Source organism: Osmerus mordax, chromosome 28 (assembly GCF_038355195.1).
Source record: "Osmerus mordax isolate fOsmMor3 chromosome 28, fOsmMor3.pri, whole genome shotgun sequence".
Classification (NCBI taxonomy): Eukaryota; Metazoa; Chordata; class Actinopteri; order Osmeriformes; family Osmeridae; genus Osmerus; species Osmerus mordax.
Window position 1 is genome coordinate 5,752,402 of NC_090077.1, and position 20,766 is coordinate 5,773,167.

The 20,766-nt window shown below is 40.9% G+C and overlaps 3 protein-coding genes across 3 annotated transcripts; 1 reads left to right on the top strand and 2 right to left on the bottom strand.

Moving 5' to 3' along the window:
- Window positions 1-744: 744 nt before the first annotated feature.
- On the top strand, window positions 745-7,360 carry htra4 (HtrA serine peptidase 4). The gene is made up of 9 exons (XM_067231055.1): window positions 745-1,165; window positions 3,117-3,216; window positions 3,350-3,554; window positions 4,610-4,804; window positions 4,961-4,993; window positions 5,544-5,658; window positions 5,798-5,855; window positions 6,015-6,110; window positions 7,128-7,360. Exons 1-9 carry the CDS (start codon window positions 745-747, stop codon window positions 7,291-7,293), a joined length of 1,389 nt encoding a protein of 462 aa, XP_067087156.1. The 3' UTR covers window positions 7,294-7,360.
- A 277-nt stretch (window positions 7,361-7,637) lies between these two features.
- Window positions 7,638-9,753, bottom strand: tm2d2 (TM2 domain containing 2). Its single transcript, XM_067231056.1, has 4 exons — window positions 9,248-9,753; window positions 8,951-9,038; window positions 8,738-8,853; window positions 7,638-8,506 (listed from the first exon to the last, which is right to left on the bottom strand). The coding sequence occupies exons 1-4, from the start codon at window positions 9,514-9,516 to the stop codon at window positions 8,293-8,295; spliced, it is 687 nt and encodes a 228-aa protein (XP_067087157.1). The 5' UTR covers window positions 9,517-9,753; the 3' UTR covers window positions 7,638-8,292.
- Window positions 9,754-11,348: 1,595 nt separating this feature from the next.
- Window positions 11,349-13,680, bottom strand: tbx3b (T-box transcription factor 3b). The gene is made up of 7 exons (XM_067230961.1): window positions 13,382-13,680; window positions 12,999-13,266; window positions 12,622-12,768; window positions 12,190-12,266; window positions 11,988-12,091; window positions 11,658-11,771; window positions 11,349-11,425 (listed from the first exon to the last, which is right to left on the bottom strand). The coding sequence occupies exons 1-7, from the start codon at window positions 13,678-13,680 to the stop codon at window positions 11,349-11,351; spliced, it is 1,086 nt and encodes a 361-aa protein (XP_067087062.1).
- Window positions 13,681-20,766: the final 7,086 nt, after the last annotated feature.

Genomic DNA, 20,766 nt, shown 5'->3' on the forward strand with positions numbered 1-20,766 from the left:
CTGTGGTAACAGTACTTCCTACCTAGGTAGGCTACAACCACAAGTGCTTCAAGTCACTTACCTCAAAGGAGATCATTATGACATAGATATAGTTTATAGTTTACATGATACAGTGTACTGGTGCATGTTGCCTATTCTTCTGGATTATTGCTGCTTTTCCGATTTTTCTGTATACCTAATGACTATGGGCTATATGTGCTGTTTTTTGCTTGTGTTTGTAAATGTTCATGCAAATTACGTTTCCATTATCCAACCAGTCTAACCCATTAAATGTTTCATTTAAAAGTTATGTATTTTTGCACACATTTGTTAGTTGCCCCCATAAAATACGTAAAACTAAAAATACCCTATCACCCATTCAATAAGGCTAAAAATATGCTGTCTATAAATCATGTTGACTGACATTTTTGAGGGTTCAAATTTATGATTCTTCCCCCCTTGGTACACTTCTCAAAGGTAAGCTACTTTAACATCTCGACGGTTCTGCTTTGCTAAAGCTCACCTGGAAGACCCAACACCGTTGAGGATATCTGGATGTTAACTTGCTAGTACTGGCATAATTACAATGCCATTTAAAGAAATGATAATGTAAATTTGAACTTCTCATATTGCAGTTATTACGCAATTATAGGATAACTGTCACATGACTATCAGACAAGTATAAATTTCGATTGTTTGACACTAAAGTCCATGAACGCGTGACCTAAGAATTTAGATGTTCAAACGGACCAACTGGTTTGAAATATGGTTAAATTAGTTGTAGTTTATATAATCCTGGCATCTGCAGTTCATGCGCGATTACTTCGAAAGAGGCGATCTCTCTGTCTGCAACTTTGTTATGCTTCACGGTGCCCGGCCCCGCCAGAGCCATGCTATTACGGTTTAGTAAAGGACGACTGTGGATGCTGCTCGGTGTGTGCATCCGGGGAGGGTGACCTTTGCGGAGAGCACGGGAATAGCCTTTGTGGCGAGGGGTTGAAGTGTGATTATGAAGAAGGAAACCGCAAAATCCGCGGTCTGTGCGTTTGCCTTAATTCAGAACCTGTATGCGGGAGTGATGGAAGAACTTATCCAAGTAGTTGCCGTTTGAGAGCCGAAAATAGGAGAGCAGAGCTCAATGGAACTCCCCAGGTCATCTTGATCCAAAAAGGCCACTGTCATTCAGGTGGGTAAACGCATCAACATGTCATAGAAACCGTTTGATAAGTAAGTAAGCCTTCGCCTTAAAACTACACTAGTTATGTATAATATTGTATACGTATTACAAAACCATCAAGTAAGTGAAAACCCTAACTGCATATGAAGACAATTTAAGTAATTTTCCAAGAACTTTATGCAGACTCCCTGTGATGAGACGACAAAACGTCTTTAAAATTGAAAGTGAAATAGACTGCATGCATAAATATGATTTAAAACATGAGTTGATAGGCTGAGAATCAGAGGCCCAATAATGGTATTGATAGAATGAGAACAATAATATAAATGATGTTATAGCAGGCTATACTGTAGTGAGTATTTGGTCCTAAAATTGACAAGAAATACATATACCTTTGACAGTCACTGTATTATTCAAGGCTAAGATCACCTTACATATTTCTAATAGCATAGATGTGCATCCTTAGCTTCACAGTTTCATATCATTGTAACTCACAGAAGATTTGGAACAGAATAATTTATCATTTATTAGTAACCCTCCTGGGTTTCCAGAAACACAGGTGTGCAAACCACATTGCTCTCCAATTACTCTACGCTCTGGAGGGTGTCACATAAATTTCAAGTGACTGACACAACAATAGGGTGATTGGACTGAATAATGGCATGAATTAGAGGTTGCCTACAGGCATATTTGGACACGTTTAGGGTTTATGAGGGCTGCAGGATTTTACATCAGTGTTCCATCCTCAGTGACAGATAGTTTAGAACATGTGCATCTACAGAATTAAGCCAGTAGTTTAATCAGTAGTCATGTGATGTGCAGAGTAGGTGTGCAGGTAAAGGGAAAGACTCTCAGCCTCTAGTCACCTGTCAGTGTCAGGTAAAAAAATATGTTGACATCAGGTGTTGACAACTTTCTGCTCATTGTAAGACATAGACAGCTGTTGGCAGTGTGTGCACCTAGCTGCAGGTTGATTAGAGGCTGTACATTCCTGAACGTATGCCATGTTATACAGTTGTCATGGTAATACGGTATAAATACCACAGGCCATGAATGTATGACTGTCAAAATAAGGAATGAGTGTAATGAAATCCCATTGGTACCGAAGACCACCTAGACCAATACAGATATCTAAGCCTGTCCAAACATCCTTTACTCCCTATGAATCCCATAAACCTTAGTTAAGAGATAGAGAGAGAGCATGGTTCTCTCTACATGATCGGTTGCTTGTTTGAACGTGATAATGGGGTTAAACATTTTCTTGCCAAGGTATGTGTTGGCAATAGAAGCACTTAAGTCATTTGCATTTAAGGATCATTCAGCAGAGAGTATAGTATTTATGCTGTCATGCAATACCTAAGTAACCTTTCACAGCATTGAAGAATGCAGACTTCAGGAAAGTGAGCTGAAAAGTAAAGGGGAAATGTGAAATGAAAGGGAAAATGCAACCTTGGGGTAGAGGCTTGGAGGGTATATTTTTGACGTGGAAGGAGATGTGTTATCTCTGATGCGAGCTTCACCTGCTGCCAGCATACACCCTATGGCCTAAAGGCTGATTCGTTTTGTGTGTGTATTGAGTCCTGTACTTGCCATGTGGCCAATGTGGCTGGCTTCAGCTGGCAAAAGCTTGGCAATCACTCACTGACATCAATTAAAAATGTAAGCTTAAATTAATAAAGCTATTCTGTGGCTGTAGCTTGTATTTGTATAACATTAGGATGGTAAGCTCTGATTTGACAATTAAAATGCAAATTTTACATTTTTGGATCTGTCCATACTTGCCTAAATGGAGTCACAGCTTCTTATCTGTCAATTACCCTACAGACAAATTATCTAAACCACATATCCAAATATACAGTACTCCAGCCAATGTCAGTCTCAATCTGAGTTTACTACTAAATCATTTCTCTACAATCCAATTTTGTTGTATATCCAGAATTCCCTTGTTGTGTTCTCACAGGTTTCAGGAACCCTGACAGTATGCGTTACAAATTTAACTTCATCGCTGATGTGGTGGATAAGATAGCTCCAGCGGTAGTTCATCTAGAGCTGTTCAGAAGGTGCTGTGAAACCAAGAAACTGCAGACAGTATTGAAATGATTGTCATTCACAGCCTGCATTGTACATTTAACTATTAGCAATCCATATGTACCTGAAAAGAAGGTATTATAACTCATCAAACTTTTCCACCAGACTGCCATTCTCCAACCAGGAAGTCCCCGTCTCAAGTGGTTCAGGGTTCATCGTATCAGAAGATGGATGGATCGTCACCAACGCTCACGTCCTCTCTAACAAGCAGCGAATTAAAGTGGAGCTGAAGAGTGGGGTGCAGTTAGACGCCACAATCAAGGACGTGGACCAGAAACTGGACATCGCCCTCATTAAAATAGAGTCTGACGTGAGTCCTTGTTGAAAAGAGGCAGTTTCATTGCCAGTTGGCTCCCCTACATTTACATTTAGTCATTTAGCAGACGCTCTTATCCAGAGCGACTCACAGTAAGTACAGGGACATTCCCCCCGAGGCAAGTAGGGTGAAGTGCCTTGCCCAAGGACACAACGTCAGTTGGCATGACCGGGAATCGAACTGGCAACCTTTGGATTACTAGCCCGATTCCCTCACCGCTCAGCCACCTGACTCCCCTAGGTCCCCACTTTAAATCCCATTTTGTGTTTTATACTGGCCCTGCTACCCTGTCAGCTATGACTAACATCAAGGAGGCAGTGAGTGAATTAATCCTACTGAGACAGTCTAGCAGATGTTCCATGGACAGAGTCAGCAAGGGCCTTCGCGCACTAAAATAAGATTCCCGTCCTTGACATGGTCGATTTGTCGTCAGATTTTCTCCAAGGCCCATTGGTTCTACTCTTATAAATTCACAGCATCAAATGTTATTTTTTTCCCAGTGTTTGCAAGTGTTTCTTTTACTAAAACACTTGTCACTGCCCAGACCTCTAGTAGTGTTAATAGTTCCTCTGTGTGGCATTAAAGGATTTTAACCCCCAAAAATGTCCATTACAAAGCCTATTCAGGAAAACATAGAACTGAAGTCAAAGCATTTTGATCCATTGACTAACATTTAATGAAAAGCCAAAGAGGGATCGTGGTGTCAGATGGTAAACCCTCATACTTGTAACAGACCTGTATAGGGAGACTCTGATGGAACAAGACTCCAACTCCCTAGGTGGTAATAAAGCACAAATTCCAGAGTCCGATTCCAGAGATGAAACTACCTCAGGCCAGTGTAGGACAAGATAAGGCAGGTAGAAACAGTACCTGAGTACCATGTAGGCTTCACTGTTGACTGGTTGTAGGTATTATTTTGTTATGGTGCCAGATATACTCAAAAATCCTCCTAGTATTTTGACAAGTCAGTAAAAAAAGCTGTCATCAGTAATAAAATCAGTATCAAAATCAGCATTCTCATATTGTGGATGGTATCTCTGTTTTTCTAGACACCTCTACCAGTGCTCCTGTTAGGAAGTTCATCTGACCTGCGACCGGGAGAGTTTGTGGTGGCAGTGGGTAGTCCCTTCTCCCTTCAAAACACAGTCACCACTGGTATCATAAGCACCACTCAACGCAACGGTCACGAGTTAGGCCTCAAGGATTCAGACATGGAGTACATCCAAACCGATGCAATCATCAATGCAAGTCTCCTCCGTAAAAGTTCCAGCGATTACATTCTTTTTTGTTGCTGTAACTTCTCTCGTTTTTTCCTCATGACCCACTCTTCCCTTTTAAGTAAATTCCTCAGTTATAAACAATAACGTTTAATCAGGTTTAATGTGCTTGTTCTCCCACAGTACGGAAACTCAGGGGGACCACTTGTTAACTTGGTAAGAGGATTTATCGAGTTATATTGTATTTAAGAGGATTGTAATACATAATCAGCACATTTGTCAAATGGATTGTGATGTAGGCCATCTTTCTTGTTTTATTCAGGACCGAGAGGACCAAGGTCATAATTCAGTTTTATATGCTTAGTGCTCAAGGTCCCTGTTCTGCATTTTACTGCACCATTTCTGTTGTTTCAAATTTGCCTCTGGAAACTGAATATATTATGCCCGTCTTCTACTAATGGTGATGACTTATGTATGCCTATTGATCGCAAAAGGAGAAATAAAACATACTTCCACAACTGCTTTTTCAAAGCAGTCCTTCCTTTTTCCATGAGTACTGAGAGTGGAATGCAGGGATTCGTATCGAGAACATTGGAGTGGTGTGGAGTTTTTAAATGACATGCTCATTCTTATATTAAGGCAGATATGAAATACAGCAGTGCTCTAATTAGGGTAACAAGGTACTGTCTTACTTTAGTTTTCTAATTGTAACTGTGTATTCTGGACATAAAAATAAGGCTGTTTTTTCCTTTTCTTGTGTCTCAAGGATGGGAATGTTATTGGCATAAATACTTTGAAGGTTACAGCTGGAATATCCTTTGCCATACCAGCGGACAAAATACGTCAGTTCCTTTCAGAATCTTACACCAGACAAATCAAAGGTCTGTAGTTAATCTCACTTAACAATTCTAATTTACCATTGAGGGTCGGTTCAATGTTATTACTTATTCTGCTAAAGTCATATGGCATTTTATTGAAATGATTTACTTTTCCGAAATCCTTTGTGTACATGGAAAACAGGAAAGACATTTCCCAGAAAGAAATACATGGGGGTTCGAATGCTGCAACTCTCGGCTGGGTGAGTAAACAACTTTCAATCTAAGAATAAATTATAGTAAGCTGTAAATCAATTTGTTACTTTTATTGGAACGTGGGTTAGACAGGAATTCATGTTTGGTGAGCATTTCCAAGTCTTTCATATTATAATCGAATGTCTTTCTTGCCTGTTTCTTCCCAGTTTGATTCGTGATATGAAAAAGCGGGAAAGTGATTTCCCAGACGTGATTTCAGGAGTGTACGTTTATGAAGTGATCCCTGGAACCGCTGCCTCCAGGTAAATCAGCTCCCCAATCTTAGGTGCAGCTCTAACACCCTTAGGACAATGTGTAATTCTATTACGCAGATACTAAAACACCCATCCATGCTTTATAACATTAGGAATGTTGGTTACAAAGTTGGTTTCATATTAACTCAGGTTTTACATGTAACCTTAAGCTGCTCTGCATGATCCATATTGGGATGCTTACCGCTGTCTATTACCAGATGGAAAGGGAGATGCAGTGAGTTTGGAGGCAACACAATATTCAAGGCACAGGAACCTCTTGTAGTTCTCAAGGGCACGGATTGAATCATATTATAGTTTACCATAACACTTCAGACACCGTCAGGCAAAGCTGTAATGCCCTCCTCCCTTAACAGCCATCTCCCATCTACCTGACTGATTCCATACTCACTGTATTCTTCACACAAACATATTCCCCCTATCAGTGGAGCATAGGCCCTGAACAGCATGCTGCAGTACGGTATGAATGCCATTCCAAGTGACTACTGTATCATGAGTCCAAATAAGCTTTCCAGAACCCCATGACGTTACTTAACCCTTGTGCTGCCTTCGGGTCGCATGACCCAAAGGTTCATAACGAACCATCGTTGTGTTTACCCAATTTTACCAAATACAAAAACAAATAAAAATAATTTTCTTTCAACCTTTGCAATGTGGGGTGTCTGAGACAGGCCAACGGTTAAAAGAAAATGCTTCACTTTGTTTTTGTATGAGGTAAATTTGTTGCAATACGACGGTGGGTCACAATGACTGATGGGTCACAATGACCCGAAGATAACACAAGGGTTAAAAACATGGATTCACAGCTCTTTGTCTGCCATCATCTACCTTCCTTCTCTGTTTGATCAAGACCCAGCGTGTCTGAAGGTCACTGTTGTTATCCTGAAGGTGAAAGAGGAAATATGAGAGGAAATGTCATATTTAATGTTCGTATTGAATGTGCTGTGAATGTTGAGGAAAGCTGTGAGTGATTAGGCCAAACGACTGTGTGTCTCTGTTGTTCCCTAGCGCCGGCATGCTCAACAACGATGTAATCATGAGCATCAACGACCAGTCGGTTCACACTACAGAGGACGTGAGCAAGGCAGTTCAGGCAGAACAGCCACTTTCTGTCGTGGTGCGGCGTGCTAATGAAGACGTCACACTAACTGTTGTCCCTGAAGATATTGATTAAGTGGCATTTCCCCTGCGCGGCTTTCCAGTTAATTATTTTTCACCCGCACAAACACCATGTGTTTTCACCCTGCCCACCACATTTTATTCACATTACACAAGTGAACATATATTTTCTGAACACATATCCTTTTACAAACAGAAAGTCTCTTAAGTGATATTAATTTGTGAGAATATGTTCAGTGCCTAAATCTGTTTGAATTAGGTCTATGAATACTTTTTGCCCTTTCAAGCTAGACCAGGTGAACTGTAGTCTGCAAATAAAAGTTATGCTTTTGACTGAAATGAAAATCTTCACTCAAGTAAATATGTGAAATATGGAAAACAAATAGCTTAACAGCTCACTGCATGTTGGAATGAAAAAACATTTAATATGAATGGGGTATTCAATGTGTACCAGAATTCAGAAAGCTGTAAACAGTATTTTAACCTCACTGTATGCATGTTTTACATTACAATCACAGAAATACATCTGAATTTGTGAAAGAGCAGAGTGACCTGACTGTATAAATAATTTTTGGTTAATGCAATATTATAATGTGAAGAATTTGTAATTAAAAGCAAAGGTGAGACAAGCAGCAAAAACATTAACATATGTACAACTTTAACAGGTATATACAGATATTATTTACAATTTGGCTTATGTACACATCTGAACCAGAATGACAGTGTTTCAAACACAATTGTATTCCAATTACCAAGATTAGCCTACGAGTTACCTCAACCAGGACCACATGCACATACTTGTCTCCAGTTCAAAGTTGTATGAATGTGTTTACCACTTAACACATTCCTCATGTAATTTTTTAGTATCCTTTTTATATGTCTGGCACATTCTGTAAAAGGGAGGGTACAGCAACGTACCATTACAAAAAGGTACAGAACGTTCGCCTTATAACCACCGCAGTGTGGAGGTGTAAATTAGATAACTCGGCAGACAGAATTTCAATTTACACACTTAGGGGGAGGAGGGGGCTTTGAAGAGACAGCTTGGCTGACCTCAGTAGAAAGTGCACCAGTTGCTGTTGTCACTGGGCATCAGCCCCCCTGTGATGAGGAGGATTAGGTCGACGAACCACCAGATGCCCAGGCCTCCCAGGGTCAGCAGCTTGCCCACGGCAGTGCCAGTGTGGCCCAGGCAGAAGCGGTCCACTCCAAAGCAGCCCAAGAAGAAGGAGTACAGCAGAGTGGTGATAAAATAGTGGCCCGTGTACCTGAAAACACAAGCGGTAGTGTTATTTTGGACAAAGAATGCTTGAATGATGTAAGATTAGGAACCTTATCAACATAAATGAGCCTGTTTTTGAATATATGTTGCGCTTAATTTCAAATGACGTCTAAATATCTATACTGCACTCTAGTGGTGGAGCAATGCTGGCTTCCATATTATGGACCATATCGTGTCAAATGGGACTGGGTTTCCTTTCAAGAATCCCCTCACTTACTTGATACAAGGAACATTTCCTCTTAGAAACTCTCTTGGTCCAGCACACTCAATGTCCTCCAGTGCAGTGCACATGACCTCTGTGTGGTTCACGTCTTTGTGCACCTGGCCTCCAAACTAAGAGAAAAAGGTTGAATTGGAAGTTCCATAATATCTATATCTACATAAGACACGACAGACATGTGGATGGTGATACAGTCGGACAGTCTCATACCCCAATACAGCCGTGACCCAACTCCTGGAGAGCTGTGCCGTTTCCTGCATGGTCCACGGGATCTTCACACAGTATGAACTCCTCTGGTCTAAAAGAAACGATACAATCATTATGAAATCCACCTCACATACATTTGTGCCAGACACTCTTGTTTATTCTGTCGCAGCTGGTTAGCTGAAGAGAACACTCATTGATCGGCAGCAAGACATTTACATGCTAGCATTGAGGAACTAGTTCTAAAAAAAGTAAACAGCGATAGAACCGAGACTGACTGAAAATCACGAATCAAAAACTTACAGGTATTTGCAGAGGACAACTGGAGACGGAGGCCTGTATTCATACTGATCTGAATAATTCACTGAACCAACGCTAACGGGTGTGACATGATACTGATATGTCACATTGTCCTGCGTTTGTTCACTGAACGCCGCAGTAGTTACTCTCTGTCCGGGAATTTCAGATGAATTCTGGGAGTGAATTCCTTCCAAACACTGCAAGAGCAACACTGTCAGCAGCAAAATAAGTTGCCCGCAAATAAGAATGTAATTAACTGAGATCATAGCCATTTTAATGAGTTCAGCTAACTGGTACAGGTAGGTAGTAGCAAGCCGTATAACAGCACCACTACTTGCCCTGTTAGCTAGCTCTATCTAATCTTGTTTTGGCTAGTCTGATAAACAAAATTGTCGCAATTAACATTTGATTTTGCTTGCACTCCCGTATGTTATCCCGTCGATGTGAAGACCAACATTGTAATATATTTGTCCAGCTAGCGTTGTGTCGGTGTTCCGTCCATTTAATATGACGTCAAAAACAAGCGCTGTTTTTAATGTGTTCCAATGCCTCCACCTTCTGGCCTACATGATTACTACACGAGGACATCAAATTATGCTACTGTATGCGCTTTAACTAAATGTCAGCTATTGTATTATTGACGTGGAATATGATTTTTTGCTTTCGTATAAGTCAGGAACACATGCATACCAATTATAAGACATGTCAAAGAAATATTCACGTATGACATGCAGTGACTTTATTATGTTACATAATTGTAACAGTACAATGTTTGGTCAAACATAACAGTTGACCAAACATTACAGTTCCAGTAGACCAAACAAAATCAGTAGGCTAGTTCAAATCTGCCATAGCATGTGCTACCCTAGATCATACACAATTTACCACTAAACTAATAACGCCCTAATAATGTGAAGCAATATGAACAATTAATACATGGTACAAATGAATTAATAGGACTCCTAAAGTCACTTAACTACTACAATCCTTAAGGCTACCACACAGCTAACTTATATTAACTGGTAGGCTACAAACTAAATACATATATAGACAAACTAATTATAATTCATGGACAAACAAAAACATGATCAATAATTCCTAAGTCACTGTCCAATAGGATCAATTAGATTAAAAAAACTGTCATAGATTGAGACAGATTTACTTTCAACAATGTAAGAAATAGGGGATATGCCGGGAGCAAACTGTCTGATTTGATACTGTAATAAACAGTAGAGTTCATTTTAACCGTTATAGGCTAATTCAAAGTTAATCGTGCATGTATTGCTTTTTTCCACCATGCAAAAAGAAATGTAGCCTAAACAAATTTAGCCTAACCCTAACCCCCCCCCCCTCCCTCTCACACACACAGACATACACACACACACACACACAAAAGTTCACCAAATACCACACAATTGTGATGTTATTTGATAAATCAATGAAAATGCAATGTACATAGCAGGGTATTAATAAAGTTCATTACTTCAAGTGGAAGATTAGTCTTGATTGGAGTCTGATAAACATCTGACCATGTTGCATATTTGGGAACTGGTGGGTTATGCATTTGCTATTGTAAAGCCGTTGGGCCTACATAACCTGAAATCGAAGACACGCTCTTCACTTCAAATGTATTGCCCGGTTGGACATTGATCAAAGAATTTCGATATTTTAAGTCAATGTTGGGCAAGGGGCGAGTAGATGCTGGTGAGATCAGGTTGTCGTCTTCTACAGTTTTATGAATGTAATAGGGCCTGAATCTGGCATGAGCGCGCACTGGGTGGACCGCTGAAATCGATGGTGCGTTGGTGACAGCAGCGGCTGTCAAATAGGAGTTTGGATAGGTAAAATGCCCTCCAAAGTGGGATGCCGCCAAACTCTGTATAACAAAGGAAGGTAAAGACAATCAGAACCTAGGGTCATATCCTAACTCATTGATAGGCTTAGCCAATTCAATTGAAAACATATATAGGGCCTATTCGATTTTAACATTAACAAAATTGTTTGCACACCTGTGAAAGCAGAGTATGTTGCTCAATGGTCAGCGGCAATCCTGGTATTCTTACAGATGCGATACCAGTCTCGCCAGCCATCCCAGATGACCCGACTACCTGGTCCATAGATCTCCCTGCAGCGCCAAACTTCGCCCCGAAGTGCGCTTGGTGTAGGAGGCGTTGAGTGACACTAATTGGATAGAAGTGTCTCGTTAATTCCGTTGGATATGAATAGTATGGCGAGATACAGTTGTTGTGTACATGAACACTTGGATCAATTTCCACAGTTGGAGGCTCGAAGATGTCCGTTGTCTTCGCGTCCTCTGGTTCGAGGGAACGCTCTTCCCCAGTTAAAACGTTACTCTTTTCTGTAGGCTCATCTTCTAAATGATCGGTCCTTGACATTTCCCTTCGTGGCTGACCTGTATCATGCCTGGGAACATGTGGATTACAATTTGGTTCCTCGATGGGGGAGGTGACATTTTCAATGGCGCCTCCATCCTTGCTGTCCTGATCGCTTTCACTTTCGTAGGCCTCTGAGGACATTATATAAAATATAACGTTTGTTACATATTAAAATAGGTACTCCCTGAAAACAGGTGCCTATAGACAAATAGGCTATAATTAAATGGCATAAAGTCTAATCTATAATATTGCATGTGTTCAGAACTTGATAACAGCCTGCAACTAAATGCCATCCCTGATTTATTTTATTTTGATTTATTGTATCTTAAAGCCTCGACTAGGCCTACCTGTTGATTTGTGGGTTTTCAATGAATCTTCAGTCTGACACTCAGGGGCCTGGACTCCTTTTAGAATTTCATAATTTTTTTGTGAAGCCATTCCCAGTTGTTTCCTGCAAGTAAAAATACATGTCAAATAGGCTACATTAAATGTTCAGAACATGTTAAACAATAAACAATATTTGTTTATAAAATGTGTGTATTACCCTACCTTTTTTCTCTTCTTCCGTTTCCAGTGTCTCGGAATCCCTTTGCGAAAGGATTGTTATCAATTTTCAACTGTGTGATCTAAAAATTGAGAGCGAAATTAAATGTTCAATCATATGTCTATATAGCCTATCAAATTAAATGCAAAGTCCCAAAATCCGTGCAAAGTCCCAACTGTGGACCTTTCAAAAACCAGGGCGACAAAACTCAATGTAGTCCTTTACAAAAAAATGCATATAGGCACTATTAATCACATAGGCCTACAGTAACCAACGTTTGAAACGAATGTTTAATGAATAACGCGTTCTTTTTTATTACGTTATTATCTGCTGTAGGCAACTCCTTAAGAGTCAATAGGCTATTGGATCAATATTAGACTCGTAAAAGTAACTTTAACATTTGACCGTTAAACAATTCACACATTCAAAATGCTTACCTTATCATTTTGGTATGCGGTTACAGCGATGAATTCCGTTTCAGAGAAAACATAAGTCCTAAATGTGCTATAAGGTAGTTTCAGGATATCATTGGCCCTCACAATATGGAATCTCGGTTGGTATTTGTGCATTGAGTTAAGAATTGTCTGTAAAAACAAAATTAAATGAAAATTGAGGATTATTGCTGAAATAACTGCATCTGAACAGATTTATTGTCTTATTCGTTCTCTTTTTGTCTTTACTTGTGTTCTTCTTCTTTTTCTTTTTAGATTATTACTTACAACTTGCCTAAATTATCTAGGCTGTATACTAAAGTTTGCTAAAGCAAATACAACTCATTCAGTCAATTCCTAAATCACAATTTTAAACAACTTACAAACCCATGCTTGTCAGAGATGTTGTTTGTCAATTTCATTTTGTGGAAATTGCCCACTTTTGACATCCATTGTTCGCCTGTTGCTGGACTGTCCGGGTGAATGTACATTCGCTTTGGCATTTCGGGGTCCGCCTTTCCTGCCACCATCCAGTGAGAGTTATAAAATTTGTACCTACATTCATCCGCCGCCACAATATCCATCAGCAAAATATATTTAGCCTTTTTGTCCAATCCAGTACATCTTACTTTGAACGGTGGAAACATGCGCCTGGATGAAAAGAAAACAGTGTAAATAGAAAATCAATAATCAATGAAAAAGTGCCTATAGGCTAGAAACATGCGAATTCAGTTGTTTATATGTCAATTAAGACTATTTATCCTACCGTCCGGACTTTGTTATGATCATTTCAGTGCCGCACTTGTGAAACTGTTTCCAAAGGCCCATCGCCTCCAAGTGAACTTTTGGGTCGTTCTCGATGAGCTCCTCGGTCTCCAATAACTTCTGGAGACTGCATTTGACGTACTGTGCGGCCGTCTGCTGTGCTTGAGAGGATATGCGAATGCTCGTCTCGGCATTATCCAAGGAGGAATTCCCAACCGGCAATGGCAGAGATGTGTGGGAATTTAATGAAAGGTTTTGCAAAAAAGGATGTTGCGGGACCAGGATTGCACCGAGGCCCATGTCAAGGTTCGGTAATAATGGCGGTAAAGTCACATCTCCACCTGGCCCTATGTCGAAACGATTTATTCGCATCATCTCCAGTGAAATCCGACGAGTTCACTTTTACGCACGCATCTGATTCCGTTTCTTTACGCAGTGTTTTCCGCGTTCAAACTGAAGATGAACGACTCAAACGTATTGCAAAATAGTAGTAAAAATGTTGTACAAATTAAACATAAAATTTTCGGTACAGCCTATAATTTGCCAAGTGTTTTGGATAAAATATAATCCTGTGTCATCTTGTAAAATGCTGGTGGGATTTTCAAACCGGACCCCAAAGGACAGATACGTGTGTTTTCTTGATATATTTTAAAAGACAAAACGGATAACTAGAAACAACGGAACCCCGTGCATCTGGCTCGCTCACTCATGGCTCAGAGTTCCCAACTAAGCGAAAATGTTGTAGTCTGTTCATCCTGAGGTCGAGTTGATTGGCTTCCTGACACGCCTTGACCAATGTGTCTGACACTCAATTGTGGGCGTGGCTGCAAGGGTTTCGACGTAAAGGACAATGCAGACAGCAATATCAATTAGCCTAATTTGCACCATAAATCATCAGAATGATCTACTGAAATCTGATGGGTCTTGAAACCACAAATCATCGTCAAATTCGCTCTCAGGAGCTGTTCTAGTGAGCAAAGTGCTGAAATAGAAGAATGCATGGCTGGGGAATCCTGTCAAACTTTCAACTTAATACTTGACGCAATTTTCTTTTAAGCTGAAAATCTTTCTGTATTAATTCAAGTGTTGTGTTGTGGAACCCTCCAATACATCCATACTTAATTGCAACATAGATCAAGGACACCTACTGAATAAATGCACCGTCAGTGAAATGTGACTAGCTCTAAATGTTGGTATGTAAAAGAGTGCTTTCCCTGACGTGAGTCCGTCTCAGTGGTTCCCACTTCATTCCTATAGCCCATGCCTCCTCAGCCCACGCTGGGCCGGCAGCCTTGTGACATGAGAACAGCGCTGGGGACAGTCTGCAGGGATTCTGCTCTACGAGACCAAGGTCTGCCAGCGATTGTCCAAGCTGGATTAGTCTCTGGATTTAGTTACAGGCTTTTTATTGCTCAAAGGTCCATGGCAGGCTAGGAACGTCCCAGTGAAACGCCTCACTGACTGAGAGCGCCAGGTTCAGGGCACACCAGCCTCCCACCACTAGCCTGTGTGCTTGTGCTGGTGTGGTTGTGATGTCAATTTGATTAGCCTGATATCGTAAGGAGTTGTGAACATGGCTTTGAAGCCTTGAATGTGGCACTCCTTCGATTATGAATGATCAATAAGTTTGCTATGTTGGCTGCAGATCACAGTACTGCACCTGTTACACTGGTTTGCTTTAAACGTGGGGATATTTAGGTAATCTCTCATGGAGCTCTAACACTCAGGGATGGGGGCATTGCTGTTTCTAAACCGATGCCCCTTCATGCTTTCAATGGGCATGCTATCTATAACTCACAAACCAGCTAGTGAGCAACAAGGAAACATTTGATTAGCTTTCTTTGTTTCATGACTAATGTGGCACCAAAGACCTTGCTGTTAAATCCGAAAATACCTCAGCACAAGGTATTTTTTAAACTTTTGTTAACCTTTCTCAATTTGTATTTGATCAAATCCTTTTTTTACACTGGGGGTTACAAAGATATGCACAGGGTGTGGGACTGATGATGACCCAATCTTTTTCTGGCAGGGGAGCAGGGGAAAACCCTGCCTGTCCATCAGCTAACATCAAAGAGTCAGTCAGTAATCTGAAACAGGCCAGGGAAGGATGGCAAACAAGACGCCTGGCTGTTATTTGTGGGCTTGGCCACAAACTGTGTGTGAAACCTGTCACACGGGATAAAGCTGCAGATCTCCACTGGGTCTCTGCCCAGCAAAGTCCTGTCCCTGTAAAAACGCTATTACTGGATGTTCCCTGTTACTCGGGTACAGGCGGCCCAAAGTTTGAGTGAAAACAGAACTTCTAGGGAGGACTTTGAGTAAGGGGGTCCATCTGTGTCCTCGCTCAGTGCTTTACCACTGGTGAAAGGAGGTGGGCATGGTTTGGACAGATCAAAAGCTACCAGGAGGCTACTGAGACAGTTATCTTTCTACAGACTAGGACAGTACTACAGAACTGTCATCATATAGCCGGACTTATACTTACTTATTGCAGTGCTGCTTAACAAGTAATTCAACTCGCTGGCAAATGAAAACACGTTCCAGTGTCTCACGGCAGCCCCAGCATGTCCCTCTGCCGTGGAATCTCAGTTCACAGCCAGGGCCACTGGTGAGCCTCCAAAGCACTGTGGCCACGCCGTCTCCTCAACACCTCTGATGTTTGGACAGTTTGAACGTTGATGAATGGTCTAATGGTAGCACGTCAGTGTGACTGAACATTTTTGGACTTTGGAAGTGGGAGGAATGTAGTTAAACAGAGGAGCAGAGGTGCTAGAGGCTGGAGAGACAGCCACAGGGCACTTATATCACATAGCAGCATGGTACGTAGGTGGACGACACACAGCAAGGAATCTCTGTATTTCTGAGTTCTCTCCCTTATACAATTGCCTTTGTGCTCACTCGATCATCAACACAAAGATAAAGTTGTGCTTTTGAAATGGGAATGTTAACAGGACAGATGGAACAGCTGAATTCATGCCAATGTATTTGTAAACTAGATAACTCCTGGCCTGTTTGTCACCCTGTCTGTGGACTACGACGACAGGTGGAAGTGAGCTTGATGACCGCATGATTAAATAGACATCAGCATCCACGCGTTGCGGGTGACTTACGACTGCTCTTCAAGAGCATTGCTCGCTTGAACACCCGCGGGATACTCATGGACAGGGTCACGTTAGTGCTGCACTCCAACTGCTACACATTCAGCACAGTTCAGTGGAGGGTCTGGAACCCAGGGAGATGCACAGCCATAGATGTGTGTTTTCAAAACCCAGCGACTGTAAAATCACCACAATCGTCAGTCTGTACTTCCCCTGTGAGCAGATGTTTGACCCAAATGTATCGAAATGTAGAGCTACAGCAGACCAGTGGCAAGTCGAGGGGAGGGCCAGGGGACCCCACTACACGTTGCACAACCAAAGTAATACCTTCGTCTCCATTATAATGGGTACGTTGCCAAAAAGTCAAAGGTGTTAGAAGGCAGTGGGCTGGTGAATTCACAAGGTCATGTGAAAAATTCCATGAAGTTCTCAAAGCATTAAATCTTTTTAACGTGGGGAGAAATAATTCCAAATTGATTTCAATCCTCCTCTTGACCATGACGTGAAATTAGCAACAGTAATTTACTCTTTGTGCTAGCATTTGTAGATTTGAGTAGATGAGTGTGGTAATGCATACCTTGGGATGGAATTTGACAAGAAATCTTAGGGATTTGGCTTAAAAGCAACCAGTAGAGCATAGTGTGCTATTTACAGTACACTGAAATTAATGCACAAAAAATCTCTGTGAACAGAGATTTCCCTGGATATTCCATACCACTCATGGGACTGTCACAGAATCCTGAAAGCTATACTCAGCACAGGCCATTAGGATGCTAGGACCATTAGGCATTCTCTGGTGCCCAGTCCACAATATGTTAAAACCTTCTGCATGCAACCAAACACTCTAATATTTACAGTATGAAAACAACACTCTTTTGCTTTTGAGGGGACATATTTGTGGGGAATCTATTAGAAGGAATACTTTTTTATTTAAAGCCCATGCCCATAACGAAGAAACATTGTCGTTCATGCGTAATGTGCGGTACTGAAGGGACGTTCTTCGACAAAAGGGTTGTTTTGTATTTCATTATACAGTTGCCTTTTTGAGCGTCAGAGTAAAAGCAATAAATTAACAGCTGGGTTTTGGTTTAAATCCCCAGGGGTTCGTACCAGCAACCACATCTTGACACAGCTGTTTCTCTCTGGCCATTTACAGATCATATCTAGTGCTCTCAATGGACAGAGAGGTCAATGTATGTCTAACATGTCATTTAGCTAGACTTCAGAGTCTAATGTTGTAAGTTCTGAAGCTGACAAAGAGTGAAATTATGAACTCTATGAAAGTCAAAACCGGTTTGCCCTTAAAAAAGCTTGGGAATTCAGCAAGAACTGTTTCCTTGCGGCACAAACTTAACACAAAACAAATGTTTATTGCCAAGCAAAATTGATTTCAGTTTATCAATAAAAACAAGTCAATAAATCTTTTTTAAAGCCAAGTGGGAGAAGAAAGTGAATGAAAAAGCACTGAGGAAGGAGACAGCGGGTCTCTAGAAATCAATTTTCACACATTAGAACTATTAGCTTATTGAGAGGTGGGTGACAGATTAAAGACTAGACGTTAAAGGGAATTGTACCTGTGAAACAGTGTCTCCATCTGCACATTGATGATGGGGATATACAGTATATATGTTTGTGTGTGAATTTGTGTTTGCATGTATCTCATGTGTTTCCTACAGACAGGATAGACAGTTGTCCTGTTTTTCTACAGACAGGACAGACAGTTGTCCTGTTTTCCTATAGACAGGACAGACAGTTGTCCTGTTGTTCTACCGACAGGATAGACAGTTGTCCTGTTTTTCTACAGACAGGACAGACAGTTGTCCTGTGTTTCCTACAGACAGGACAGACAGTTGTCCTGTTGTTCTACAGACAGGATAGACAGTTGTCCTGTTTCCTACAGACAGGACAGACAGTGGTCCTGTTTCCTACAGACAGGATAGACAGTTGTCCTGTTTTCCTACAGACAGGACAGACAGTTGTCCTGTTTTTCTACAGACAGGACAGACAGTTGACCTGTTTTCCTACAGACAGGATAGACAGGTGTCCTGTTTTTCTACAGACAGGATAGACAGTTGTCCTGTGTTTCCTACAGACAGGACAGACAGTTGTCCTGTTGTTCTACAGACAGGACAGACAGTGGTCCTGTTTTTCTACACACAGGATAGACAGTTGTCCTGTTGTTCTACAGACAGGATAGACAGTTGTCCTGTTGTTCTACAGACAGGACAGACAGTTTTCCCGTTTTTCTACACACAGGATAGACAGGTGTCCTGTTGTTCTACATACAGAATAGACAGTTGTCCTGTTTCCTACAGACAGGACAGACAGTGGTCCTGTTTCCTACAGACAGGATAGACATTTGTCCTGTTTTCCTACAGACAGGACAGACAGTTGTCCTGTTTTCCTACAGACAGGACAGACAGTTGTCCTGTTTTTTCTACAGACAGGACAGACAGTTGTCCTGTTTTTTCTACAGACAGGAAAGACGTTTTTTGAGAAAGCAGTCCACGATGTATGTGACCATTGTTCTCAATTCTGACCATTAAAGTTGGTGCACATTTTTTAACTGCTCAAGCTGTTAATTAACCTAAAGTATCTTTAAAGCAACTATAGTAAATATAGTATAGTTGCATATAGTATGAACAGAATGTATATAATCTCAAGAAACTATCTGGAACATTCAAATATTCGTTTACTTGTCTTAACAATATGTGTTAAGAGGAAAAAAGGGACATCTCTGAAATGTAATTGTTTTTCGAACTGTAACAATCCATTCCATTTACATTTCCTGACTTTCATTATCTGAGTTTCTAGCCTGAAGTGTACCGGCAGCCCTTTGGAATTTACTGAGTCTGGCAGCCATGTGGCAATTTTCAAAAGTAGCTTTTCACTGTAGAGAGAAGTCAATACACATCTTTTTTGGGGGAGCATGAGTTTTTTTGTAGGGTTACAAATTAGCTAAAGCTCAAAACGGTTCCTTTTAATTCAATTAAAGGGTGTGCATCTAACTTGGATAATGCTGGATTCTCCAGAACAAATGTTTACATTAAACATCAGGGAGTCAACCTGGGAAAATGGCAATAAAAGCAGTTCAAATAGGTTGCATTTCACTTTTCAGGTTTCCATTTTACACTCTAACTGATTGAGTGCTTACCAATAGCATTTATGAGGTCACTGTGGCAGTGAAATATTGACTTAAGTGCCTGCGTAACACATCCCTAATAGAGTGTAGTTAGGAAATGAGCTCTTCAATTAAGAAGATGTGCCTTTCTTTTTGTCAGCACAAACAACTGAGAATGAAGAAGCACATTAAAGGCCACCTGACACACAAGGCCAACCATCTGTCATCCCGTTGAACGGCCTGACAATATTCTCTCGGGGCTGTTGATTTGAATAGTGTGAATATTTATGTCCAGAGGTGTTTGCCTGTTCTTAATGTCTGCCGTCTTTAAGAAGATAAAGAGGACAGCTATTGCTGGGATAAGTGGCTATGGATTGTAGGAAGCTTGTCCTGCCAGAGAAAGCATTAAGGCCTCTTCATTATCTAATCATTCTCAGGTACATAGACAGTGGATGTGGCTCTATTGTACAGTGTAAACGCCAGATGAACTCTATCCCCGTCTATTGTTAATGCATGTCCTACACGTGACTGCAAAATGTCTGAATGAATGCCAAACGTATACATTTTCATTGTGCAATGATAATAAAACACATTCAACATAAATCTGATGGAGGAAAAACATGGCTATTGAAAATGAAAGGCTGATGCAAAAGAGGAGAATGGCAGAACTAAAGACGGTAATATTTGCCAGTTAGTGTCAATCCTTGTATATTAACTGAATCCGATCGGATGCTGAGGTATAAGGAAAGCAAGGCACTTTCAAAATAAGAGCAGGACAGTAACATAAAGTTTTAATGCTTCGCACGGCCCAGTACTGTTTCCCATGTGGTCATGACAGTTGTCACGGACCGATGAAAGGAGTGTGGGTCCATATCCAGTCACTGTGACTAACTTAAATGCAGTCTACAGGGACAACAGGACATAAACAAGTTGACTCCCTGGACCAAAAGTGTTGCTTGAGTGTTTCTGAACGACATGAAATCACTGCCTTTTCATTTATTTTTCATGCATTTTACCACAGCGATTTTTACATAGCAAAATAAAAATAAGTCACGTTTTCGACAACTGTCTTGCCTCTCTAGACATCACAATATCAAATCCCATCCAACTCATTCAATGTGAACAGGTGCTACCTTCATCAGATCACTGTAAATGGAGTATGCCTGG